This window comes from Chiloscyllium plagiosum, unplaced genomic scaffold (genome assembly GCF_037043375.1).
Source record: "Chiloscyllium plagiosum isolate Xiang-an unplaced genomic scaffold, Cpla_swu_hap1 HiC_scaffold_43, whole genome shotgun sequence".
Classification (NCBI taxonomy): domain Eukaryota; kingdom Metazoa; phylum Chordata; class Chondrichthyes; order Orectolobiformes; family Hemiscylliidae; genus Chiloscyllium; species Chiloscyllium plagiosum.
The window spans coordinates 32,246,955-32,274,712 of record NW_028270181.1 but is presented as its reverse complement, the minus strand read 5'-3'; the positions used below and the strand labels follow the sequence as shown (position 1 = coordinate 32,274,712).

Genomic DNA, 27,758 nt, shown 5'->3' with positions numbered 1-27,758 from the left:
AGGTATGTGCGTGTGTGTGGAGTGTGTGTGAGTGTGGAGGGTGTGTGTGAGTGAGGAGTGTGTGTGTGGAAGTGGAAGGTGTGTGTGTGTGTGTGTGTGTGTGTGGGGGGAGAGTGTGTGTGTGGAGGTGGTGTGTGGGAGTGGAGGGTGTGAATGTGGAGGGTGTGTGTGTGAGTGTGGAGTGTGTGTGTGTGTGGAGTGTGTGGAGGGTGTGTGTGTGTGTGTGTGGAGGGTGTGAATGTGGACGGTATGTGTGAGTGTGGAGGGTGTGTGTGTGTATGTGTGTGTGTGTGTTGTGTGTGGAGGGTGTGTATGTCTGAAGGGTGTGAATATGGAGGGTGTGTGTGTCAGTGTGGAGGGTGTGTGTGTGTATGTGTGTGTGTGTAGAGTGTGTGCGAGTGTGGAGGGTGCATGCATGTGGAGGGTGTGAATGTGGAGGGTGTGTGTGTGGAATGTGTTTCAGTGTGGAAGGTGTGTGTGTGTGTGTGTGTGTGTGTGTGGAGTGAGTGCGTGTGTGTGGGTGTGTGTAGGGTGTGTGTGGAGGGTGTGAATGTGGAGGGTGTGTGTGTGGAGGATGTGAATGTGGAGGGTGTATGTGTGTGGAGGGTGTGAATGTGTGGAGGGTGTGTGTGTGGAGTGTGTGAATGTGGAGGGTGTGTGTGTGGAATGTGTGTCAGTGTGGAAGGGGTGTGTGTGTGGAGAGTGTGTGAGTGTGGAGGGTGTATGTGTGTGTGTGGAGTGTGTGAGTGTGGAGGATATGTGTGAGTGTGGAGTGTGTGAGTGGGAGTGGAGGGCGTGTGTGTGGAGTATGTGCGTGTGTAGAGTGCGTGTGGGGGGAGAGTGTGTGTGTGTGGAGGGTGTGTGTGGGAGTGGAGGGTGTGAATGTGGAGGGTGAGTTTGGGAGCGGAGAGTGTGTGTGTGTGAGTGTGGAGGGTGTGTGGAAGTGGAGGGTGCGTGTGAGTGTGGACGGTGTGTGTGGGAATGGAGGGTGTGTGTGTGTGGAGTGAGTGTGCAGGGTGTGTGGGAGTGGAGGGTGTGTGTGGGAGTGGAGGGTGTGTGTGTGCGTGGAGGATGTGTGTGTCTGTGTGTGTGTGAGTGTGTGTGTGGAGTGTGTGTGTGTGTATCTGTGTGGGTGGAGTGTGAGTGTGGAGGGGGTGTGTGTGTGTGGAGTGTGAGTGTGGAGCGTGTGTGTGTGTGTGTGGAGTATGAGTGTGGAGCGTGTGTGTGTGTGTGTGTAATGTGTGTGTGAGTGGAGGGTGGAGTGTGTGTGTGTGAGAGTGCGGAAGGTATGTGCGTGTGTGTGGAGTGTGTGTGAGTGTGGAGAGTGTGTGTGAGTGAGGAGTGTGTGTGTGTGTGGAAGTGGAGTGTGTGTGTGTGGAGTGTGTGTGTGGAGTGTGTGGAGTGTGTGTGGGGGGAGAGTGTGTGTGAGTGAGGAGTGTGTGTGTGTGTGGAAGTGGAAGGTGTGTGCGTGGAGTGTGTGTGTGGAGGGTGTGTGTGGGAGTGGAGGGTGTGAATGTGGAGGGTGTGTGTGTGAGTGTGGAGTGTGTGTGTGTGGAGGGTGTGTGTGAGTGTGTGGAGGGTGTGAATGTGACGGTATGTGTGAGTGTGGAGGGTGTGTGTGTGTATGTGTGTGTGTGTTGTGTGTGGAAGGTGTGTATGTCTGAAGGGTGTGAATATGGAGGGTGTGTGTGTCAGTGTGGAGGGTGTGTGTGTGCATGTGTGTGTGTGTGTGTGTGGAGTGTGTGCGAGTGTGGAGGGTGCATGCGTGTGGAGGGTGTGAATGTGGAGGGTGTGTGTGTGTGTGTGTGAATGTGGAGGTTGTGTGTGGAGTGCGTGAGTGTGGAGGGTAGACTGTGTCTGTGTGTGTGTGAGAGTGCGGAAGGTGTATCTGTGTGTGTGGAGTGTGTGTGGAGTGTGTGTGAGTGTGGAGAGTGTGTGTGAGTGTGTGTGTGGGAGTGGAGGGTGTGTGTGTGTGTGTAAGAGAGTGTGGAGGGTGTATGTGTGTGTGTGGAGTGTGTGAGTGTGGAGGGTATGTGTGAGTGTGGAGTGTGTGAGTGGGAGTGGAGGGCGTGTGTGTGGAGTATGTGCGTGTGTGGAGTGCGTGTGGGGGAGAGTGTGTGTGTGGAGGGTGTGTGTGGGAGTGGAGGGTGTGAATGTGGAGGGTGTGTGTGTGAGTGTGGAGTGTGTGTGTGTGTGTGGAGTGTGTGGAGGGTGTGAATGTGGAGGGTGTGTTTGGGAGCGGAGAGTGTGTGTGTGTGTGGAGGGTGTGTGGAAGTGGAGGGTGCGAGTGAGTGTGGACGGTGTGTGTGGGAATGGAGGGTGTGTGTGTGTGTGTGTGTATGTGGAGTGAGTGTGCAGGGTGTGTGTGAGTGTGAAGGGTGTGTGGGAGTGGAGGGTGTGTGTGGGAGTGGAGGGTGTGTGTGTGCGTGGAGGATGTGTTTGTGAGTGTGGAGAGTGTGTGTGGGAGTGGAGGGTGCGTGTGAGTGTGGACGGTGTGTGTGGGAATGGAGGGTGTGTGTGTGTGTGTGGAGTGAGTGTGCAGGGTGTGTGTGAGTGTGAAGGGTGTGTGGGAGTGGAGGGTGTGTGTGGGAGTCAAGGGTGTGTGTGTCTGTGTGTGTGTGAGTGTGTGTGGAGTGTGTGTGTGTGTATCTGTGTGTGTGGAGTGTGAGTGTGGAGGAGGTGTGTGTGTGTGGAGTGTGTGTGTGTAGTGTGTGTGTCTGGAGTGTGTGTGTGTGGAGTATGAGTGTGGAGCGTGTGTAATGTGTGTGTGAGTGGAGGGTGGAGTGTGTGTGTGAGAGTGCGGAAGGTATGTGCGTGTGTGTGGAGTGTGTGTGAGTGTTGAGGATGTGTGTGAGTGAGGAATGTGTGTGTGGAAGTGGAAGGTGTGTGTGTGGAGTGTGTGTGTGGAGTGTGTGTGTGTGTGTGGAGTGTGTGTGGGGGGAGAGTGTGTGTGTGGTGGGTGTGTGTGGGAGTGGAGGGTGTGAATGTGGAGGGTGTGTGTGTGAGTGTGGAGTGTGTGTATGTGTGTGGAGTGTGTGGAGGGTGTGTGTGTGTGTGTGTGGAGGGTGTGAATGTGGACGGTATGTGTGAGTGTGGAGGGTGTGTGTGTGTGTGTATGTGTGTGTGTGTTGCGTGTGGAGGGTGTGTATGTCTGAAGGGTGTGAATATGGAGGGTGTGTGTGTTAGTGTGGAGGGTGTGTGTGTGTGTGCATGTGTGTGTGTGTGTGTGTGTGGAGTGTGTGTGAGTGTGGAGGGTGCATGCGTGTGGAGGGTGTGAATGTGGAGGGTGTGTGTGTGGAGTGTGTGTGAATGTGGAGGTTGTGTGTGGAGTGCGTGAGTGTGGAGGGTAGACTGTCTGTGTGTGTGTGAGAGTGCGGAAGGTGTATCTGTGTGTGTGTGGAGTGTGTGGAGTGTGTGTGAGTGTGGAGAGTGTGTGTGAGTGTGGAGTGTGTGTGTGGGAGTGGAGGGTGTGTGTGAGTGTGGAGGGTGTGTGTGTGAGTGTGGAGGGTGTGTGTGTGTGTGGAGGGTGTGTGTGTGAGTGTGGAGTGTGTGTGTGTGAGTGTGGAGTGTGTGTGGGAGTGGAGTGTGTGTGTGGGAATGGAGGGTGTGTGTGAGTGTAGAGGGTGTGTGTGGGTGTGGAGGGTGTGTGTGTGAGTGTGGAGGGTGTGTGTGTGAGTGTGGAGGGTGTGTGTGGGCGTGGAGGGTGTGTGTGGGTGTGGAGGGTGTGTGTGTGAGTGTGTAGTGTGTGTGTGGGAGTGGAGGATGTGTGTGTGAGTGTGGAGGGTGTAAGTGTGGAGGGTGTGTGTGTGAGTGTGGAGGGTGTGTGTGGGTGTGGAGGGTGTGTGTGTGAGTGTGGAGGGTGTGTGTGGGAGTGGAGGATGTGTGTGTGAGTGTGGAGGGTGTGAGTGTGGAGGGTGTGTGTGTGAGTGTGGAGGGTGTGTGTGGGAGGCTGTGTGGTTCAGTTGCCTCTCCCAAGTTGCCACTGTTCATAGATTGAGGCTAAATGCTGAAAGGAATTCAACCCCGGGGGCATCGTAACTTGGTCTGTTACACCTTGTCAGGTGGGATCTGTCCGCACTGGAATCTTGGCTGATCCTTGCTCCTTGCCCAGCGTCCCAGCAGGGACCAGCTCACTGGACTCGGCCCAGAAGTCGAATCTTAGACTATCGTGGTTTTTGGGCAGGGAGCCCTCGTGTCCAGTGAATCATCTGTTGGGGGGGGTGGTTGGGGCGGGGGGAGCTGTGTGAACAGGGCTGAGGTCAGTGAACAGAGACTCTACTCACGCTTTGGAATAGTTCAGGACAAAGTCTACTCCTTTCTCGCTGTCAAACTGGATGTCACGGGGGAGCTCGCTGTGATAGTTGGCGTCGATACTGAGTGGGAAGCCTGGGTGCCATTCCTTCCACCTGCAACACACAAAGCAGCCATGTTCACCAGGGTTATCGGAAATCTGCTCTGGGGAATGACACAGGATCGAAAATCAATGGGACCATTTTAAAGGGGATTGCAGGAGGGCAGGGAACTCAGCAGCTACGTGGAGGTCTTTTAAAAAAAATGTCTGCTTTTTAAATAGAAGTGTGAAATACACAAGCATGAAAGTGATGTCTCATATTTTTATACACAATTGGCAGTGAAGCTGGAAAACTGTACCCAATTCTGGGTCAGGCACTTCCCTTTGGGAGAAAGCAGAGGAGATTCACTAGAACATGGGCGGCACAGGGTGGGGAGGCACGGTGGCTCAGTGGTTAGCACTGCTGCCTCACAGCGCCAGGAACCCAGGTTCGATTCCAGCCTCAGGGGACTGTCTGTGTGGAGTTTGCACATTCTCCCCGTGTCTGCGTGGGTTTCCTCCGGGTGCTCCGGTTTCCTCCCACAGTCCAAAGATGTGCAGGTCAGGTGAATTGCCCATAGTGTTCAGGTGTGGGTTAGGTGCATTAGTCAGGGGAAAATATAGAGTAATAGGGTTAGGGGAATGGGTCTGGGTGGGCTACTCTTTGGAGGGCTGGTGTGGACTTGTTGGGCCGAATGGCCTGATTCCACACTGTAGGGATTCTAACAGTACAAGGGAGGAAGGAATTCAGCTCCAATGAGTGGCTGGAGATAATCTCCTCACGGAGGTAATGGGGGATTTAACCGGAATGCCCCAAATTACAGGTATATCTGATTGGATCGAGCAAACAAAGTGAACAATTTCCTCTGTCTGAACGGAGAATGGAAACAGATTTAATAGTAGCTTTGGAAAAAGAATTGGAGTTTAATAATGAAACACATGCACGGTTTTATTTCACAAAGTGAAACACTGCATCCCATGCACAGCCAATAAACTAGGTGGAAAAAATTGAATCTTGAAAACAAAGCTACCAAAAGTTGAAGGAAGCTCATTTGACTTCTCCAGAGTTGTGGCAAAGGGACAGGCAGTGAGGCACGGACACTTCTGTTTGCATTGATAAATGACTGGAAGGGCAGTCCTGAATCTCAAAGTTAAAAGTCACACAACACCAGGATATAGTCCAACAGGTTTATTTGGAAGCACTGGCTGTCGGAGCGACGCTCCTTCATCAACCACCTGATGAAGGAGCAGCGCTCCGAAAACTAGTGCTTCCAATTCAACCTGTTGGACTATATCCTGGTGTTGTGTGACTTTTAACTTTGTACATCCCAATCCAACACCAGCAGCTCCAAATCCTGAATCCATAATGTAAAAAGCAGAGTAGTAACTTCCCGAGAATTCTCATTGTGCAGCAGTTGGCTGTGAGGCTCCATCAGAGTGATTCCTGCAGATTTTGTCAAACGGTTACGTGGGAAGCTGTTGTGGGGGCGTGGGGTCAAGAGTTGGTCAGCCTTTAGGTGCACAGCTAAAAGCCCACCCCCACTCCCCAGCTCACTGTAGGAGAGTCCAGTCTCACCTACTTTGACAAGTCAGCTGCAGGAAGCCAATCAAACAAAGTGCTCAAGGAGAAAGTGAGGACTGCAGATGCTGGAGATCAGAGCTGAAAATGTGTTGCTGGAAAAGCGCAGCAGGTCAGGCAGCATCCAAGGAGCAGGAGAATCGACGTTTCGGGCATGAAGCCTTCTTCAGAAATTCCTGAAGAAGGCCTCATGCCCGAAACATCGATTCTCCTGCTCCTTGGATGCTGCCTGACCTGCTGCGCTTTTCCAGCAATCAAACAAAGTGCACCAACTTCAGACAGACACCCCAAGCTGAGTTATGGCTGAGAGGAGAGAGACTGGTGATACTGGGACTGTTCACTGTGGGCACAATGGGTGGCAAGGTTACTCTTGGAGACAAGGCAATGTCCTCACATTCATTGCAGACCCAGTGATAGCCCAGTACACCATAAGAACCTGCAACACTCAGCATTCCCCATGCCAATCGCTCTCCAAGTGACTACGGGAAGATAAAGATAGGTCTCAGACACTTCTACTTCACCACCTTCAGGAAAAAAACAACATCCCTCGTTCTAGGGCCACAATCATTTACCTGTACATCTTCTGCCTCTCCTCGAGTTCTCTGCGGCGGTGTTGTCGGACAATTTGAGTCTGGTCATCGCGTGATAATCTGGCTGCAGAATGACATTTTACACAGAGTTATGGAGAGTGCCTGTTCCAGGGACAGTTCACACAGAGTTACAGAGAGTGTGGAAACAGGCCCTTTAGCCCAAGAAGTCCACACTGACCCTCCAAAGAGTAACCCGCCCAGACTCATTTCCCTCTGACTAATGCACCTAACACTATGGGCAATTTAGCATGGCCAATTCACCTGGACTGCATGTCATTTGGAATATGGGAGGAAACTGGAGAACCCAGAGGAAACCCATGCGGGCACAGGGAGAATGTGCAAACTCCACACAGAGTCACCTAACACCGGAATCAAACCCGGGTCCCTTGTGCTGTGAGGCAGCAGTGTTAACCACTGAGCCACCGTGCCGCCCCATAGCAAGTAGTAAAGATATACATTTACAATAACTGGAGCTTTTGTTCTTACATTTTTAACATTTGATCAGATAAATCCATTTTTTTTCTTTAAAATGTGTATATTTTTCTGTGTTCATCTATCTTACTTTTTCAACCAAAATTGAACTGAGGCAACCACTCCCAGACCACATATACCACGGGGTTAGATACAGAGGAAAACACTCCCAGACCAGATATAGCACGGGGTTAGATACAGAGTAAAACACTCCCAGATCAGATATAGCACGGGGTTAGATACAGAGTAAAACACTCCCAGACCAGATATAGCACGGGGTTAGATACAGAGTAAAACACTCGCATATCAGATATAGCATGGGGTTAGATACAGAGTAAAACACTCCCAGACCAGATATAGCACGGGGTTAGATACAGAGTAAAACACTCCCAGACCAGATATAGCACGGGGTTAGATACAGAGTAAAACACTCGCATATCAGATATAGCATGGGGTTAGATACAGAGTAAAACACTCCCAGACCAGATATAGCACGGGGTTAGATACAGAGTAAAACACTCCCAGACCAGATATAGCACGGGGTTAGATACAGAGTAAAACACTCCCAGACCAGATATAGCACGGGGTTAGATACAGAGTAAAACACTCCCAGACCAGATATAGCACGGGGTTAGATACAGAGTAACACTCCCAGACGAGATATAGCACGGGGTTAGATACAGAGTAAAACACTCCCAGATCAGATATAGCATGGGGTTAGATACAGAGTAAAACACTCCCAGACCAGATATAGCACGGGGTAAGATACAGAGTAAAACACTCGCATACCAGATATAGCACGGGGTTAGATACAGAGTAACACTCCAGGACCAGATATAGCACGGGTTAGATACAGAGTAAAACACTCGCATATCAGATATAGCCTGGGGTTAGATACAGAGTAAAACACTCCCAGATCAGATATAGCACGGGGTTAGATACAGAGTAACACTCCCAGACCAGATATAGCACGGGGTTAGATACAGAGTAAAACACTCCCAGACCAGATATAGCACGGGGTTAGATACAGAGTAAAACACTCGCATATCAGATATAGCATGGGGTTAGATACAGAGTAAAACACTCCCAGACCAGATATAGCACGGGGTTAGATACAGAGTAAACCACTCCCAGACCAGATATAGCACGGGGTTAGATACAGAGTAACACTCCCAGACCAGATATAGCACGGGGTTAGATACAGAGTAAAACACTCCCAGACCAGATATAGCACGGGGTTAGATACAGAGTAAAACACTCGCATATCAGATATAGCATGGGGTTAGATACAGAGTAAAACACTCCCAGACCAGATATAGCACGGGGTTAGATACAGAGTAAAACACTCCCAGACCAGATATAGCACGGGGTTAGATACAGAGTAAAACACTCGCATATCAGATATAGCATGGGGTTAGATACAGAGTAAAGCACTCGCATATCAGATATAGCACGGGGTTAGATACAGAGTGAAACACTCACATATCAGATATAGCATGGGTTTAGATACAGAGTAAAACACTCCCAGACCAGATATAGCACAGGGTTAGATACAGAGTAACACTCCCTGACCAGATATAGCACGGGGTTAGATACAGAGTAAAACACTCGCATATCAGATATAGCACGGGGTTAGATACAGAGTAAAACACTCGCATATCAGATATAGCACGGGGTTAGATACAGAGTAAAACACTCCCAGACCAGATATAGCACGGGGTTAGATACAGAGTAAACCACTCCCAGACCAGATATAGCACGGGGTTAGATACAGAGTAAAACACTCCCAGACCAGATGTAGCACGGGGTTAGATACAGAGTAAAACACTCGCATATCAGATATAGCATGGGGTTAGATACAGAGTAAAACACTCGCATATCAGATATAACATGGGGTTAGATACAGAGTGAAACACTCGCATATCAGATATAGCATGGGTTTAGATACAGAGTAAAACACTCCCAGACCAGATATAGCACAGGGTTAGATACAGAGTAACACTCCCTGACCAGATATAGCACGGGGTTAGATACAGAGTAAAAAAATTGCATATCAGATAGAGCATGGGGTTAGATACAGAGTAAAACACTCCCAGACCAGATATAGCACGGGGTTAGATACAGAGTAAAACACTCGCATACCAGATATAGCACGGGGTTAGATACAGAGTAACACTCCCAGACCAGATATAGCACGGGGTTAGATACAGAGTAAAACACTCGCATATCAGATATAGCATGGGGTTAGATACAGAGTAAAACACTCCCAGATCAGATATAGCACGGGGTTAGATACAGAGTAACACTCGCAGACCAGATATAGCACGGGGTTAGATACAGAGTAAAACACTCCCAGATCAGATATAGCATGGGGTTAGATACAGAGTAAACCACTCCCAGACCAGATATAGCACGGGGTTAGATACAGAGTAAAACACTCCCAGATCAGATATAGCATGGGGTTAGATACAGAGTAAACCACTCCCAGACCAGATATAGCACGGGGTTAGATACAGAGTAAAACACTCCCAGATGAGATAGAACACGGAGTTAGATACAGAGTAAAACACTCCCAGACGAGATATAGCACGGGGTTAGATACAGAGTAAAACACTCCCAGATCAAATAAAGCACGGGGTTAGACACAGAGTAAAACACTCCCAGAACAGATATAGCACGGGGTTAGATACAGAGTAAAACACTCGCATATCGATTATACCATGGGGTTAGATACAGAGTAAAACACTCCCAGACCAGATATAGCATGGGGTTAGATACAGAGTAAAACACTCCCAGACCAGATATAGCATGGGGTTAGATACAGTGTCAAAAACTCCCAGACCAGATATAGCATGGGGTTAGATACAGAGTAAAACACTCCCAGACCAGATATAGCATGGGGTTAGATACAGAGTAAAACACTCCCAGACCAGATATAGCACAGGGTTAGATACAGTGTCAAACACTCCCAGACCAGATATAGCATGGGGTTAGATACAGAGTAAAACACTCGCATATCAGATATAGCATGGGGTTAGAAACAGAGTAAAACACTCCCAGACCAGATATAGCACGGGGTTAAATACAGAGTAAAACACTCGCATATCAGATATAGCATGGGGTTAGATACAGAGTAAAACACTCGCATATCAGATATAGCATGGGGTTAGATACAGAGTAAAACACTCCCAGACCAGATATAGCACGGGGTTAGATACAGAGTAACACTCCCAGACAGATATAGCACGGCGTTAGATACAGAGTAAAACACTCGCATATCAGATATAGCATGGGGTTAGATACAGAGTAAAACACTCCCAGACCAGATATAGCACGGGGTTAGATACAGAGTAACACTCCCAGACCAGATATAGCACGGGGTTAGATACAGAGTAATACCCTCGCATATCAGATATAGCATGGGGTTAGATACAGAGTAAAACACTCCCAGATCAGATATAGCACGGGGTTAGATATAGAGTAACACTTCCAGACCAGATATAGCACGGGGTTAGATACAGAGTAAAACACTCCCAGACCAGATATAGCACGGGGTTAGATACAGAGTAAAACACTCGCATATCAGATATAGCATGGGGTTAGATACAGAGAAAAACACTACCAGACCAGATATAGCACGGGGTTAGATACAGAGTAAAACACTCGCATATCAGATATAGCATGGGGTTAGATACAGAGTAAAACACTCCCAGACCAGATATAGCACGTGGTTAGATACAGAGTAAAACACTCGCATATCAGATATAGCATGGGGTTAGATACAGAGTAAAACACTCCCAGACCAGATATAGCACGGTGTTAGATACAGAGTAAACCACTCCTAGATCAGACACAGCACGGGGTTAGATACAGAGTAAAACACTCGCATATTAGATATAGCATGGGGTTAGATACAGAATAAACCACTCCCAGACCAGATATAGCACGGGGTTAGATACAGAGTAAAACACTCGCAGACCAGATATAGCACGGGGTTAGATACAGAGTAAAACACTCCCAGATCAGATATAGCATGGGGTTAGATACAGAGTAAACCACTCCCAGACCAGATATAGCACAGGGTTAGATACAGAGTAAAACACTCCCAGATCAGATAGTACACGGAGTTAGATACAGAGTAAAACACTCCCAGACCAGATATAGCACGGGGTTAGATACAGAGTAAAACACTCCCAGATCAAATAAAGCACGGGGTTAGATACAGAGTAAAACACTCCCAGACCAGATATAGCACGGGGTTAGATACAGAGTAAAACACTCGCATATCAGATACAGCATGGGGTTAGATACAGAGTAAAACACTCCCAGACCAGATATAGCATGGGGTTAGATACAGAGTAAAACACTCCCAGACCAGATATAGCACGGGGTTAGATACAGTGTCAAAAACCCCCAGACCAGATATAGCATGGGGTTAGATACAGAGTAAAACACTCCCAGACCAGATATAGCATGGGGTTAGATACAGAGTAAAACACTCCCAGACCAGATATAGCACGGGGTTAGATACAGTGTCAAACACTCCCAGACCAGATATAGCATGGGGTTAGATACAGAGTAAAACACACCCAGACCAGATATAGCATGGGGTTAGATACAGAGTAAAACACTCCCAGATCAGATATAGCACGGGGTTAGATACAGTGTCAAACACTCCCAGACCAGATATAGCATGGGGTTAGATACAGAGTAAAACACTCGCATATCAGATATAGCATGGGGTTAGATATAGAGTAAAACACTCCCAGACCAGATATAGCACGGGGTTAGATACAGAGTAAAACACTCGCATATCAGATATAGCACGGGGTTAGATACAGAGTAAAACACTCGCATATCAGATATAGCATGGGGTTAGATACAGAGTAAAACACTCCCAGACCAGATATAGCACGGGGTTAGATACAGAGTAACACTCCCAGACCAGATATAGCACGGGGTTAGATACAGAGTAAAACACTCCCAGATCAGATATAGCACGGGGTTATATACAGAGTAACACTCCCAGACCAGATATAGCACGGGGTTAGATACAGAGTAAAACACTCCCAGACCAGATATAGCACGGGGTTAGATACAGAGTAAAACACTCGCATGTCAGATATAGCATGGGGTTAGATACAGAGTAAAACACTCTCAGACCAGATATAGCACGGGGTTAGATACAGAGTAAACCACTCCCAGACCAGATATAGCACAGTGTTAGATACAGAGTAAACCACTCCCAGACCAGATATAGCACGGGGTTAGATACAGAGTAATACACTCGCATATCAGATATAGCATGGGGTTAGATACAGAGTAAAACACTCCCAGACCAGATATAGCACGGTGTTAGATACCGAGTAAAACACTCCCAGACCAGATATAGCACGGGGTTAGATACAGAGTAAAACACTCCCAGACCAGATATAGCACAGTGTTAGATACAGAGTAAACCACTCCTAGATCAGATATAGCACGGGGTTAGATACAGAGTAAAACACTCCCAGACCAGATATAGCACGGGGTTAGAATCAGTGTAAAACACTCGCATATCAGATATAGCATGGGGTTAGATACAGAGTAAACCACTCCCAGATCAGATATAGCACGGGGTTAGATACAGAGTACAACACTCGCAGATCAGATATAGCACGGGGTTAGATACAGAGTAAAACACTCCCATACCAGATATAGCACGGGGTTAGATACAGATTAAAACACTCCCAGACCAGATATAGTACGGGGTTAGATACAGAGTAAAACACTCCCAGACCAGATATAGTACGGGGTTAGATACAGAGTAAAACACTCCCAGACCAGATATAGCACGGGGTTAGATACAGAGTAAAACACTCCCAGACCAGATATAGCACGGGGTTAGATACAGAGTAAAACACTCCCAGACCAGATATAGCACGGGGTTAGATACAGAGTAAACCACTCCCAGATCAGATATAGCACGGGGTTAGATACAGAGTAAAACACTCGCATATCAGATATAGCACGGGGTTAGATTCAGAGTAAAACACTCGCATATCAGATATAGCATGGGTTTACATACTGAGTAAACCACTCCCAGATCAGATATAGCATGGGGTTAGATACAGAGTAAAACACTCCTAGACCAGATATAGCACGAGGTTAGATACAGAGTAAAACACTCCCAGACCAGATATAGCACGGGGTTAGATACAGAGTAAAACACTCGCATATTAGATATAGCACGGTGTTAGATACAGAGCAAATCACTCCCAGATCAGATATAGCACGGGGTTAGATACAGAGTAAATCACTCCCAGATCAGATATAGCACGGGGTTACATACAGAGTAAACCACTCGCATATCAGATATAGCACGGGGTTCGATACAGAGTAAAACACTCCCAGATCAGATATAGCACGGGGTTAGATACAGAGTAAAACACTCCCAGATCAGATATAGCACGGGGTTAGATACAGAGTAAAACACTCCCAGACCAGATATAGCATGGGGTTAGATACAGAGTAAAACACTCCCAGACCAGATATAGTACGGGGTTCGATACAGAGTAAAACACTCCCAGATCAGATATAGCACGGGGTTAGATACAGAGTAAAACACTCCCAGATCAGATATAACACGGGGTTAGATACAGAGTAAACCACTCGCATATCAGATATAGCACGGGGTTAGATACAGAGTAAAACACTCCCAGATCAGATATAGCACGGGGTTAGATACAGAGTAAAACACTCCCAGATCAGGTATAGCACGGGGTTAGATACAGAGTAAACCACTCGCATATCAGATATAGCACGGGGTTAGATACAGAGTAAAACACTCCCAGATCAGATATAACACGGGGTTAGATACAGAGTAAACCACTCGCATATCAGATATAGCACGGGGTTAGATACAGAGTAAAACACTCCCAGATCAGATATAGCACGGGGTTAGATACAGAGTAAAACACTCCCAGATCAGGTATAGCACGGGGTTAGATACAGAGTAAAACACTCCCAGATCAGATATAGCATGGGGTTAGATACAGAGTAAAACACTCCCAGATCAGATATAGCACGGGGTTAGATACAGAGTAAACCATTCCCAGATCAGATATAGCACGGGGTTAAATACAGAGTAAAACACTCCCAGATCAGATATAGCACGGGGTTAGATACAGAGTAAAACACTCCCAGATCAGATATAGCACGGGGTTAGATACAGAGTAAAACACTCCCAGATCAGATATAGCACGGGGTTAGATACAGAGTAAAACACTCCCAGATCCGATATAGCACGGGGTTAGATACAGAGTAAAACACTCCCAGATCAGATATAGCATGGGGTTAGATACAGAGTAAACCACTCCCAGATCAGATATAGCACGGGGTTAGATACAGAGTAAAACACTCCCAGATCAGATATAGCACGGGGTTAGATACAGAGTAAAACACTCCCAGACCAGATATAGCATGGGGTTAGATACAGAGTAAACCATTCCCAGATCAGATATAGCATGGGGTTAGATACAGAGTAAACCACTCCCAGATCAGATATAGCACGGGGTTAGATACAGAGTAAAACACTCCCAAATCAGATATAGCACGGGGTTAGATACAGAGTAAACCACTCCCAGATCAGATAAAGCACGGGGTTAGATACAGAGTAAAACACTCCCAGATCTGATATAGCACGGGGTTCGATACAGAGTAAAACTCTCCCAGATCAGATATAGCACGGGGTTAGATAGAGAGTAAAACGTCCTCTTCACTGTCCCCCATCTTTTGTACCACAAGCATGAAGCTAATTGGCCTACAGTCCTTCGCTTCCTACTCATTTCTTTTATAAAGTATCAGTTTATCTGCCATCCAATCCTTTGACACTCCTTTTTCTAATAAATATATACAATTATACTTGTGCTGCGTCTTTCCTAATGAACGTTTGCAGTCCTTTCCAGCCTTAAATAGAGTTTTTAATAAGATCTCCAGTGAAATAGTAAGGTTAATAAAATATCAAAAACAGCTAATGTTTAATTTAGCTAAATAATGAAGTAGTTAATTAGAACACTTTCGAACATGACAGAAGAGGTGATGTGTGAAAGCGTGTGGGAATCTGTTGGGCCAGAGCCAATATGCCTCAGTCAAATATTCAAAGTTTCAAAAGCTTTGGCTCAAAGTTTATGAGCTTGAGGCTGAATTACAGACACTGCAACTCATCAAAGACGGAGGTAAAGTTAGTTGGATTCCTATGATAGGATCTAGAAGACAGAGTACAGAAGCCTCAGGTTTTTAATTATCCAATTCTTGCAGTTTGTCTGGATGAGAGTGAAGCCTGCAGAGTGGATGAGCTGACTGACTATGGTATCATGAATGGGAGAAAGTGAGGACTGCAGATGCTGGAGACCAGAGTTGAAAAATGTGGTGCTGGAAATACACAGCAGGCCAGGCAGCATCCGAGGAGCAGGAGAATCGACATTTCGGGCATAGGCTAGTGACACAGGTTCAGTTCCAGCCTCGGGTGACTGTCTGTGTGTGCCGTTTGCACATTCTCCCTGTGCCTGCGTGGGTTTCCTCCGGATGCTCTGGTTTCCTCCTACAGTCCAAGGATGTGCAGGCCAGGTGGATTAACCATACTAAATTCCCCAGACGTTCCAGGGATATGCAGGCTTAGTGGATTAGACATGGGAAATGCAGGTTTAGAGTAGGGGGGGTGAGTCTGGTTGGTCGGTGCTCTTTGGGGGGTCAGTGTGGACTCAATGGGCCGATTGGCCTGCTTCCGCACTGTAGGGATTGTATGGTTCTTAAAAAAGATAATGCCACTAGGCCAGCATCTCTCCAAATTAACAGTCAGAACAAAGATCACATTTAGAAAGATGTTGCAAATCAAAAAGTGGAACCCAGGGCAAAGAGAAAATTATGAATATGGGAAATGATAAACAGACCGTGACAGAAAGGCATTACATTTCTAAGAATAAACCAATAGATAAGAATACAGTTAATAAAAGAATAAAACTAAAGGTTTTATATCTGAATGCAGTAGCATTTAAAACAAAACAGATGAACTGAAAATGCAAACAGTCTTAGATAAGTATGAGCTGGTCACGAGGACAGACATAACTGCAGAATGATCGACTCCGAGCTAAATCTTGAAACATATAGGACACTTAGAAAGGAAGACATCTAGGAAAAGGTAGAGGAATGGTTCAGTCAGCTAGCACAGTAGAGGGATGACCTACATTTAGTAAAACAGGATGTAGAAACAGTTTGGATAGAAACGAGAAATAATAAAGGCAAAACATCTTGTGGGAGTGGTCCTCTCACAGTAACCACAGGACAGCGTGGAACATAAAGGAAACAATAATGGAAACTTGTTAGAAAGGCGCAGTAATAATCATCGGAGATGTTAATCTACATCTATATCAGATTGGCAAAGGTCATAGAGTTACAGAGACTGACAGCACAGTCCATCAAGTCTGTATCTAGCATCTAACTATTCTAATCCAGGCCTAGATGAGGAGTTCATGGAATGTTTACAGGATATGTTCCTAGAACAGCATGTTCTTGAACTGATCAGTGAATAGACTATACTGGACCAGGGACTTGTGCACTGGGATAAGATTAACTATTGATTTCATAGTCAAGGTGCCCCTAGGTAGCAGCAAACATAATATGGGAGTTTACATATAGTTTGAGGAAGATGGAAATTTATATAAGGGGATTTATGACGACCTGAAAGCAAAGCTGGCTAAAGTGAATTGACAAATTAAAGGATGGAGTGGAGACATTTAAGTGGTATTTAAGAATACACACAGTAGATACATTTCAAAGAGTGAGATAAATTCCAAGGGATGAACCCTTCCCACCATCTGTGGTTAATGGGGAGTGTTAAAGAGAGCATCAAACGTAAAGAAATTGCACATAATTGTGCAAAGATCAGTGGCAGATCAGAAGATTGGATAGAATAAAACAAAAATAGCAAACAATGTCCAAGATACAGAGTATCAGAGAAAGCTAGTCATAAATATAAACACAGATAATACAAGTTTCTATAAATATTTAAAGAAAAGAGTCAACAAAAAGTGGGTTAGTCCGATATAAAGTGAGACTGGAGAATTCGTAATGGAAAGTAAACAAATGGCAGATGGAATAGTTACTTTGCATAACTCTTCACTATACAGAATACATCTTAGAAGCAGTGAGAAATGAAAGTGAGGGAGTAGTACTAGAAAAACACAATCACTAGAGAAGTGGGACTGAGTAAGTTGTTATAGATGCGTCAAGTGTCCAGGTCCTGATGGACTTCATCTTAAGGCCTGAATGGAAGTGGTTAGTGAGACCGTTGATACATCACTTTTAATTTTACAAAACTCTCTTGTTTTGGGAAGGGCTAAGACCCCTTGTTTAAAATACAGGTGTTGCCCATTTAAACCAGATGTGGTTTTTCTTTTACATATCCCTCAGAAAGTTATGAGTCTTTGGAGCTCTTTCTGAAAAGATGGTGGAAGCAGAGTCCTTAAATATTTTTAAGCCAGAGATGGATAGATTCTTGTTGAGCACAGAGGTGAAAGAGGTGAAAGGGTAGATGGGAACATGCATTTGGTGTTGTAATCAGATAGTAGGATCAAGGGGCTGAATGGCCTACTACGACTCCTTGCTCATATATTTTTATGCCTTTCAAGATGAATAAGTCTTGTCTGCTGTCAGGAGAATAGATACAGAATCAAGTGACGTACTGCCTATGGTTGTGACCAAATTGCTGATTGTTTTGATAAAACTGCAGGACCTGGAAGGAATGGTTCGCTTGTTGATGAGTTATCTTGATGCCTGCAGTGATGCTCTCAGCACATTCCACAGTAGCAGCTGGGGAATTTATAATCTACTCAAGACTGAGTTGGATTTTTGATCTACAAGGGAGTTATGACCATGATTCAATTAACTATGATCTTATTGATTGGCGAGGACAGACTTGAGGGACTGAATGGACTTCTCCCACACTCATTTTGCATGTTTGCTGTCAGGATGGCCATAGGAAACACAATGCAATGTGCGATCTCATACCAGTGAGAGGCTGCTCTGTCTGTAAAGGTGGAGATATGACTGTTGCTTCTGGTATATAAGCCTCAATGAATTCCCTCATACAAGATGGATTTGCAAACCTGGAAATACTGCTGACAATAGCAGATATTTCCTGAAAGGACACCTGTGATATGAAAGTTTAAGGCCAGGGAGCCCTCTACAACCAGCTGCTGGACAGATCTGATGATTTTAACTTGGATAAGATTGAGATGCATACCTGCAGCTGATCCAATATCACATCTATATATCATTTTACATCCTCACCCCATGCAATTGTATATTTTCCCATCTCTTTAGCAGATTTCGTAAACAAAATTGTTGATTTCTGAGATTCTGCTCCATGATCTATGGATCAGGTCCCATGGACCTGGGATAGGGATATAATAATTGCTGGGAGATGGCCACATTGTCAATAGTATTAGGCCCAGTCGTACCACCACAGTGTGACCATGGTCTGTTTCTGACATTAACGTTGGTTTCTCGATTCATCACTAAGCGAGTCTATCTTCCCAAATGCACAATGCTTTTGGTGATTTCATCATTGATTCACCCCATTTCCACAATTGCTCATAGCATTCTGGCCCTGTGTGTATGATTTAACAATTTGACAACAATGTGACTGCAGAGTCTGACAGCTGCACCTACATCATCACTCAAGGGGTTGGGGTATGTGTAGGTGGCTACTCACTAGATGGGATCAGAAGCAGGTAGCCTAGCTGACCTTTCCTCATCTCGCCAAGTGACAGAACGGCCAGCTGCAACGCTCTGTGAGCAGCTAGCCCAATACAGACAGTGTCAAACATGCCACACCTACTCCCACTCACTGTCCAAGTTCAGTTTCAAGCTTTGCACTAACCGTGTCCATCCCGTAGCTCGATTTCCTTGTGATCAGTAATCCATCGATAACATGGGAACTCCATGTAATCACCATTTGGGGTTTTTACAGTGATGTATTTACAATACCAGTCATCTTGCACCCAGTATTTACGCTTCTCAATCTTCACCAACAGGATTTCGCCAATATCATTGGTCACTGTCATATCATACGAGTCTACCTACACAAAGCAAAGAGGAACATTACTCGAGGACTGAGTGTAAAGAGGACAGCAAGCAGATACTGGGCACCTAGATTAAAATCAAAATTATTTGGCTCAGTCTGCATGGTTGATGAAAGAGAAATCATATTTGACCAATCTACTTTGAGGAGGCAACACGTGCTGTAGTATTTAGATTTCCAGAAAGCATTTGATAAATTGTCACATCAAAGGTTACTACTGAAAATGTGGTGTACTCAGTAACATGGTGGCATATGCAAAAGATTAGTTGGCCATCAAAGAGGCAGAAAGTAGCTATAACATGCCGGGGCGGCATGGTGGCTCAGTGAGTTAGCACTGCTGCCTCACAGCACCAGGGTCCCAGGTTCAATTCCAGCCCTCGGGTGACTATCTGTGTGGAGTTTGCACATTCTCCCTGTGTCTGCGTGGGTTTCCTAATTTGCCCATAGTGTTAGGTGAATTAGTCAGAGGGGGATGGGTTACTCTTCGGAGGATCGGTGTGGACTGGTTGGTCCAAAGGGTCTGTTTCCACACTGTAGGGAATCTAATCTATACGAAAACTCAGCCATATCAATAATGCAGCTGCAACAGCACTTAGGAAGCCCCCATCTACAAGGCAAAAGCCAGCAGCAATCATCCCGTTCATTGCTCCTCCTCCTGCATGGAGGTCTGGGTTCCGTAGATGGGATGGTTAAAAAGCAGAAATAGGGCCATGCATGTGGGATCTCCCAGTAGCTCCACAGCTACACGGCTGCACAGTTTACAGGGAACGTAATGTCAGTCAGGAGCATGATGGAAGATGCTCCACTTTCCTGGATGAGCGCAGTTTGAACAATACTCAATGTGTGTATCATCCACAAGATGCACTGAAGCACTCAGCAAACCTTCTTTGACAGCATCTTCCAAACCCCTACCACTTCCATTGAGAAGGACAAGGGGAGCAGATACATGGGAACACCACCACCTGCACATTCCCCTCCGAGCCACTCACTATCCTGCCTTGGAAGTATATCACCGTTCCTTCAGTGTTGTTGGATCAAAATTCTGGCATTCCCTCCCTAATTCCATTGTGTGTTTACTACAGCACGTAGTCGACAGCAGTTGAAGAAGGCAACTCATAACTAAATTCTTAAGGATAACTAGGGATGGGCAAATAACTACTGGCTTACCAAGCAGTATCTACAACCCCCTGAAAGATTAGATATATTTTAAAAATGCTGTTACATACAATACCTACAAAGTGAAAGTGTGACTAATCACGGTTTCCTTACTTTGGTCTAAAATCAGGTTTGAAAAGTTCTAAACAAAAAAGTAACAGTTTCTCCCATGTGGGAGTTGTCCAACATCAAGGTTTATCCAGCAAGGTCTTTTTAATTTTTCAATCAATGAGTCTTGACAAATTGTTCAGTGCTTCCAACTAAATATTCAAATTCTCTTTCGTTTACTGTGGGTTAGCTCTGAGCTCACTACGTACACAAACCTCGTGATATCTTCTCCCCTTCCCACTATCCTCAGTTAGAGGCAAATTAGAAATAATTTTCCTTTATCAATAATCAAATTAAATGCTAGAAAGATCTTTGGAGCAGAATAGCACAGCTGCCTCACAGCGCCAGGAACCCGGGTTCGATTCCCACCTCGGCCTACTGTCTGTGTGGAGTCTGCACATTCTCCCTGTGTCTGCATGGGTCTCCTCCCACAGTCCAAAGATGTGCAGGTTTAGGTGGGTTGGCCATTCTAAATTGCCCACAGTGCCTGGGGATGTGCAGGCTAGGTGGATCGCCATGGTAAATGCAAGATAATGGGGAAGGACTGGGTCTGGGTTGGATGCTCTTCGGACAGTTGGTGTGAACTTGATGGGCCGAATACCCTTCTTCCACTTTGTAGGGATCCTATTCTATGAAAGGAGATTGTTTTACCCTCTCTAGGTCTTAATTTAATATGTCCAATATAATAGAACACTGCATAGTTTGACTGCTGAATACTTAGTGTACTGTAAATCAAGCATCATTGGCAGCTTTTACATTTTTGACTATGAACTAGGATTAATAAACATAAAACAAGCAAAGAAACTCACTTGATTTAATTTTGAAGAATTGTACCTAGTATTGAACAAAACAAACAGGTTATAATGCCAAAAAGAGTAGCAAGCCTCAGAATTGGAAGGATTTCAGTTTTCAGCAAGAGAGGACTAAGGAATTGATAAAAAAAAAGAATAAATTACAAGTGACATAAGCATAGATTATAAGAGATCCATCAGGGTGTAGGAAAAAAGAAATTAGAGAAATTAGATGTGTGTCACTGATGGGAGGAGACAGAGGTTAATTGTGAATGAGGAAATGGTTGGGACACTAAACTAATAGTTTGCATTTGTTTTCACAACAAAAACAATCCCAGAACAGTAGGAAACCAAAAATTTAACACAGACGAGGAACTTAAGCAAATAAACGTTAATGAGGAAATAGTGTTGCAACTAATGAATCTAAAAAAGCTAACAAATTTCCTGGACCTGATGGTCTATATCATGGATTTTAACAGAGCTAGCTGTAAAGATAGTGGGTGCATTGGTTTGGATTCTCTGGATTCTAGGACAATCCCAGTGGGAACAGTAAGTAGCAAATGAAACGTTTTTCTTCAGGAAGGGGTAAGAGTAAAAAACAAGTAACAATGGATTGGTTAGCCAATTGGTTAGCCCTCTAAACACCAGAAACTAGCATTAAAAATGTGGTAAGCATTTAGAGAATGATATATGCTAAAAATAGAGTCAAATCATGTTTGACAAGTTGGTTGGAGTTTTTAAGAGTATATAGTTATTATGATACGGGCGGCACGGTGGCACAGTGGTTAGCACTGCTGCCTCACAGCGCCAGAGACCTGGGTTCAATTCCCGACTCAGGCGACTGACTGTGTGGAGTTTGCACGTTCTCCCCCTGTCTGCGTGGGTTTCCTCCGGGGGCTCCGGTTTCCTCCCACAGTCCAAAGATGTGCAGGTCAGGTGAATTGGCCATGCTAAATTGCCCATAGTGTTAGGTAAAGGGGTAAATGTAGGGGTATGGGTGGGTTGCGCTTCGGCGGGTCAGTGTAGAATTGTTGGGCTGAAGTAAGTAATTACTGTAAGTAATCTAATGATGGCTAAGAGAGAACACTGATGTATCATATTTAAAGTATATTACAAGGTGCCAAAACAGAGGTTATTACCTAAACCTAGAGTTTGGAACTGGTGTCAGTATAGTTCAGTAAACACACACTTTTACTGATCACACATCCCAGTCAGGATCGGTGAAATTCATAGAACATAAAACAACACAGCGCAGAACCTTCAGCCCTCGATGTTGCGCCAAACTGTAAACTATTCTAAGCTCATCCCCCCTCATTCCAGCCTCACAAACCAGTACCTGACTTTCCCCTGCCTCCAAACAGCTGCTGAGCACTGGCCACAGCCAGGAACCAGCTCTCTGTCAAATCCTTCCAATATCCACTTCCCAGAGATCTAGGCTCACTCAAGAGGGTGGCTGCACCCAGCAGTTTGTGAATGAATAACTATAATCAGGAACCACAATGTGCACCATAATATCATCACTAAACATGAAATGAACTCTCTGACTGACACTAAACTTTCAATGGAGGTTTCAGAAAGTCACTCTGGGACCTCACTCAATGCTACGCTTTAGAGGGAACATGACTCGGGCAAACTCACAATGTTTGGGTCAAAGCAAATTTGAACTGGTTTGTTTCAAATCATTGGTGATCCTTCCCCTGTGCCTTACAGCTACTAGTTAACTGGGGACAGTGTTAGCAAACTCTCAACGTAAACCTAGACATACAGGATGGATGAGGCCCTTTGGCCCATCAAGTCTGTACTGCCAAGAATGCGTGACTTCTGAGACTAGTCCCACTTTCCCGCACTAGGCCCACAGCCTAGAATTTTATACATTTCAGGTGCTCATCCAAGTACTTTCTTTAGGTCGTAAGCTTTCCTGCCTCAACTCCCCCCCTCCCCGGCAATGCATTCCAGAGCCCCACTACCCTCTGGGTGAATATGTTTTTGCTCTAATCCCCTCAAAACCCTCCTGTCTTTCATTTTAAAATGATGCCCCCTTTAACTAAGGGAACAGCTGCTTTCTATTCACCCTGTCCATGCCCCTCATAATCTTAAATACTTTGATCAGGTATTTAAGGCTTAACCTTCTCGATCCTACTGAAAACAAACTGAGCTTATCAAGCCTCTCTCTGTAGCTAATGTGCTGCATCCTCTACACTCTGGTGACTCTCCTTCACACCCCCTCCAGTACAATACATTTTCTGAACTGGTAAGGGCATCACAGCTGACCTCACTCTTGTCAATTGCAACATGTCAAAATTATTTTACTGTCCAAATTTCCCAATCAACCTGTGCAGAATTATTATTACACACTTCTGTAGGGCGGCACGGCGGCACAGTGGTTAGCACTGCTGCCTCACAGCGCCAGAGACCCAGGTTCAATTCCTGCCTCAGGCGACTCTCTGTGTGGAGTTTGCACATTCTCCCCGTGTCTGCGTGGGTTTTCTCCGGGTGCTCCGGTTTCCTCCCACAGTCTAAAAATGTGCAGGGTCAGGTGAATTGGCCACGCTAAATTGCCCGTAGTGTTAGGTAAGGGGTAAATGTAGGGGAATGCGTCTGGGTGTGTTGCGGGTCGGTGTGGACTTGTTGGGCCGAAGGGCCTGTTTCCACACTAAGTAATCTAAAGAGATGGGACCGGAACCAGGGGCCTGCTGGATCAGAGATAGGGACACTACCACTACACCATTAGGGTCTAATTAGTTTCATTAGAGTCTAATTAGTTTGTTGGATGTTTATTCTGGATAAGAGCAGTTACCATTAAAGACAAAGAATTGTCAAATGGACGGATGCCATTTTGATTGGGGCTGGGGAGAATCGGCTTTGGAACGAGGGAGCTAGCGAGAATGGAATAATGATATTCCTTATGGTTCTCCTCAGACTCTGATCCATGGGGAAAGACGGGGGTTGAATTATTTCCGCAGAGGGATAGTTTCCTCAGAGACTGTTCCGGAAGGGCTGGATGACAGGAGGGATTCGTGGATTTCACAGAGACACGAGGTGAATGGCCCTTCAGAGAAACCCAGAACAACAGCAGGCTGACGATAGACTACACACAAGAGTGAGCAATGCTTTCTGACTGCAAGCTGACTCTTCTCAGAGCTGGATCTGCAGCAACATGTTATTTTCATTTTTCTCTGACAGGAGATACAATCTGTCTGATTTATTTGCCTGTATCGATCGGGGTGTGGGGTGTCTCAGCATCTTGCGGGGAGAGGGGGGGGGGGCGGTTCTGGTTGGATGCAAGTAGAAATGATAGCACTTGCTCTCCCTTTCACCAAGGGTCCTCCAGTTCAAAACGAGTGTTAAAGGGTGGCCACTAGACCAGGCATGAGTGGCATTGGCAGAGGGGCACGTCAAGGGGTGGCACGTTGGCTCAGTGGTTAGCACTGCTGCCTCACAGCACCAGGGTTTGATTCCAGCCTCGGGTGACTGACTGTGTGGAGTTTGCACGTTCTCCCCGTGTCTGCGTGGGTTTCCTCCAGGTGATCCAGTTTCTTCCCACAGTTGTGCAGTTCAGGTGAACAGGCCACGCTAAATTGCCCCATAACGTTAGGTGCATTAGTCAGGGGGAAATGGGTCTGGGTGGGTTACTCTTCGGAGGGTCGGTGTGGACTTGTTGGGCCGAAGGGCCTGTTCCCACACTGCAGGGAATCTAATCTAATCAGTTTCCTGAAAGTTGCAGCACCCTACTGAGCACAAGGTTGCCTCACATACATACTCGACATACACAGGCAGAGCTTGTGACAGAGAGGCAGCACATAGGGAGGACACACTGGTCCCAGTGTAAATACAGGCACCACTCCACTCAAAATACAGGCACAGATATCATCTCTCTGAGAGGGGAAGGGAGGGGAGGTCTGGGCAGATGGAGGTGAGACTGAACTAGTGGGAAGAGAGTGTGAAGTGGGGGGAGTGGAGGTAGTAGAGGAGAGGAAAGGGAGGTGGAGGGATAGAGTGACAGGGCAGACTTGAAGGATAGGGGAGAGTGAAGCAAGAGAGGAAGCAGACACTGACGGCTAAAGGAGATAGGAAGGAAATAGAGAGGGAAGGCAGACTAGGGGAGGTGGGAAAGAACGGGAGAGTGGAGACTGGTCTTGTGGAGAAAGACAAAGAGAGATGGGTAGGTGATGAGAGACAGGAGGAGGGGGGAGTTCGGATAGGGTTGGAAGAGACTGAGGAGGGTGGGAGGGGGAGAGAAAAGAGAGTCAGAGGCAGGTGGAAAATATAGGGGAGGATCAGTTTGACAGAAATGAAGAAGTCAGGGAAATTGTGGAGGACATTGAGGGCGAGATCAAAGCGATCAATAACGAGCCAGAGTGAGTCTGTAAGACAGAGAAGGGAGAAATGGGATAAGTTAAACTGGAAACAAGTGGCATTGGGAATGAGAGGGCTGGAAGGGGGGCACTGAACGAAAGGGATCTCTCCGGAGTCCAGCCACATGTGAGAGGATAGAGATAGTTTCTGGAGCGGAGTCTTTGAGTAGACACCACGTTGGGAGGTAAAGTGAGAGAGGGTTAACAAAGAAACTGATTCTCACCGCTCCTCGCTCGAAGTCATTGTAGAGGGGTTTATCCAAAAGGGTTTTCTCGCTGCAACCTTCAGTTCCCAGCAGGGTCAGGTAAACATAGTCATCCGTGCCTGCAAACCACTGGCTCCCTGTGGCCACCGTCACTGTATAGGTGACCATCTTCCCGGAGAGGCGCTCAGTCCCGGGCTGTGCCTGCCTGGGAGAGACGGACAGAGTGACAGGGACTGGAGTGACTCGCTGTAGTTCCGCCCAGTGTCTTCACCCTCTCTGAATGAAAGGCTTCCTCTCTCCTCCCAAAACAGCAGAACCCACAGCCCCTGCCATACAAGGGCACAGAACGCGGAATAAAATTGGTCTAAAGTTTCACACAGATAAGGTGTACTTTATAAGTTAATCTTTGATCTTTGCAATATCACATTTTGGTTAACCACACACACACACACAAACACACACAGAACAGCTCGACTTCTCAAAGGTCCAGCTGAATGATTTGAACTGGAAACTGGTGCCTTATTTTAAAAAAAATAGAGTTTGGTGCTAGGATAGCAGGGGTCAATGCTGCCGGAATGGTCACAGTCCGAATGGAGACCACTCGGCACGTACTGCGTGCTGGCTGTCAGCAGGGGTGAGCCAGCTAGTCTCAGTCTGCCCCCGAGCTCTGTAGAAGTGGTCTCCTTAAACCAGGCGGAATAACATTTGCAAGCGGCAATGGACTTTCTCAGCCGCCCATTGACAGCAGCCAGACTCCGGGCGCCAGCAGTCTCTCTGTCTGACTGTCTGTCTGAGCGATACCCGCAGGTTGAAAGATTGCAGGAGAGAAAAGCCATACAGCTCAGTCTCCCCCACCACCCCCAAGGCACAAGGGGTTGGATGTAAATAGATAGAGACCTTTGCTTCAGGGGTGATCTCACTGAGCAGTGTTTACAGCTTGGAGCCGTCCAGGCATGTCACAGGTCACAGTTCTGACGAAGTGACTCCAAACATTAACACTGCTTTCTCTCCACAGATGCTGCCAGACCTTCTGAGTTTCTCCAGCAAATTCTGTCAATGTTTTATAAAGTTAGAACAAGACTTGCTCCTAGATTCTAAGTCGAGAATGTGTTGCTGGAAAAGCACAACAGGTCAGGCAGCATCTGAGGACCAAATCTTTTATGTCCGATGCAGTAGATAAATACTGTTGGTTGAGCGCATATATCCTCCTGAGGATGTAGAAATACAGGGGTCTGCTGCAGGTCTGGGAAAGCTCCTCGGATGCTGCCTGACCTGCTATGCTTTTCCAGCAACGCACTCTCGACTCTGATCTCCAGCATTCGCAGACCTCACTTTCTCCTAGATTCTACACCCTGGCAAATGAAAGCAAGCACCCTGTCTACCTGTGCTGACACCTTTAGGAACCTATGCACGTACCTTTCTTTAGAAAGCATTCTGCTCATTCCAATGATTCGTTTTAAGAATCCAGGTCTTAAAGATTTTAGCCTAAGATCGGGTGAAAGTGGGATATTCACAACTTCAGACAGAGCTGGATGTTAAAGGGGCTGTGACTACAGTGATCTGAACTGGGAGAGACGATTTCGGTACAAATAGTTAAGATGTGCATGACCTCAGAGTCTAAGGGGAATAGAGCCGTGGGGGTAGGGTAAAACATGCTTCTCTATAATAAAGGACGAGACATCTGCTGCTACAGAGTAGAAAAACAAGTCCTTGATTGATAAGACCACTAACTCTGACAGAGAAGAATAAGTCCTTGACTGATAAGACTACAGGGTAGAAAAACAACTCGGGAAACTGTTGCAGACTTTGTGAGAATGTGAACCTCGTGACTCTTTAGAGCTATAGAGGGGAGGGACTTGTACTGTATTTAATCAGAAACATTGTTAGCCTGGCGCGCCTTTTTTTCAAGGGTGCCCAACTCTGCAGACTTGTTAATAAAACTTTGTTTTCCTGAATTTGTCTAGAGCGATTATTGAGAAGCGATTTTCGTTTCTAACATGAACCGTGCAGAGGATTGCCCAGTGTAGGGTTATCATGTGAAGAGTTCAAAAC

General features: G+C 46.1%; 1 protein-coding gene across 3 annotated transcripts in view; it reads right to left on the bottom strand.

Moving 5' to 3' along the window:
* LOC122541744 (polyunsaturated fatty acid 5-lipoxygenase-like) overlaps positions 1-25,984 on the bottom strand; it is a 112,198-nt gene extending 86,214 nt beyond the window's left edge. Inside the window, exons 1-5 of one of the 3 annotated variants that reach the window (XM_087982531.1) lie at positions 25,725-25,911; positions 21,164-21,188; positions 18,891-19,089; positions 6,482-6,563; positions 4,284-4,406 (exon numbers count right to left, since the gene is read on the bottom strand). In XM_087982531.1, coding sequence (XP_087838657.1) covers positions 4,284-4,406; positions 6,482-6,563; positions 18,891-19,089; positions 21,164-21,188; positions 25,725-25,744 — 449 coding nt within the window. In that variant the 5' untranslated portion in view covers positions 25,745-25,911. Of the gene's footprint in view, positions 1-4,283; positions 4,407-6,481; positions 6,564-18,890; positions 19,090-21,163; positions 21,189-25,724 lie in introns of all 3 variants that reach the window. The other 2 variants (XM_087982530.1, XM_087982532.1) reach the window with 2 other exon arrangements.
* Positions 25,985-27,758: the final 1,774 nt, after the last annotated feature.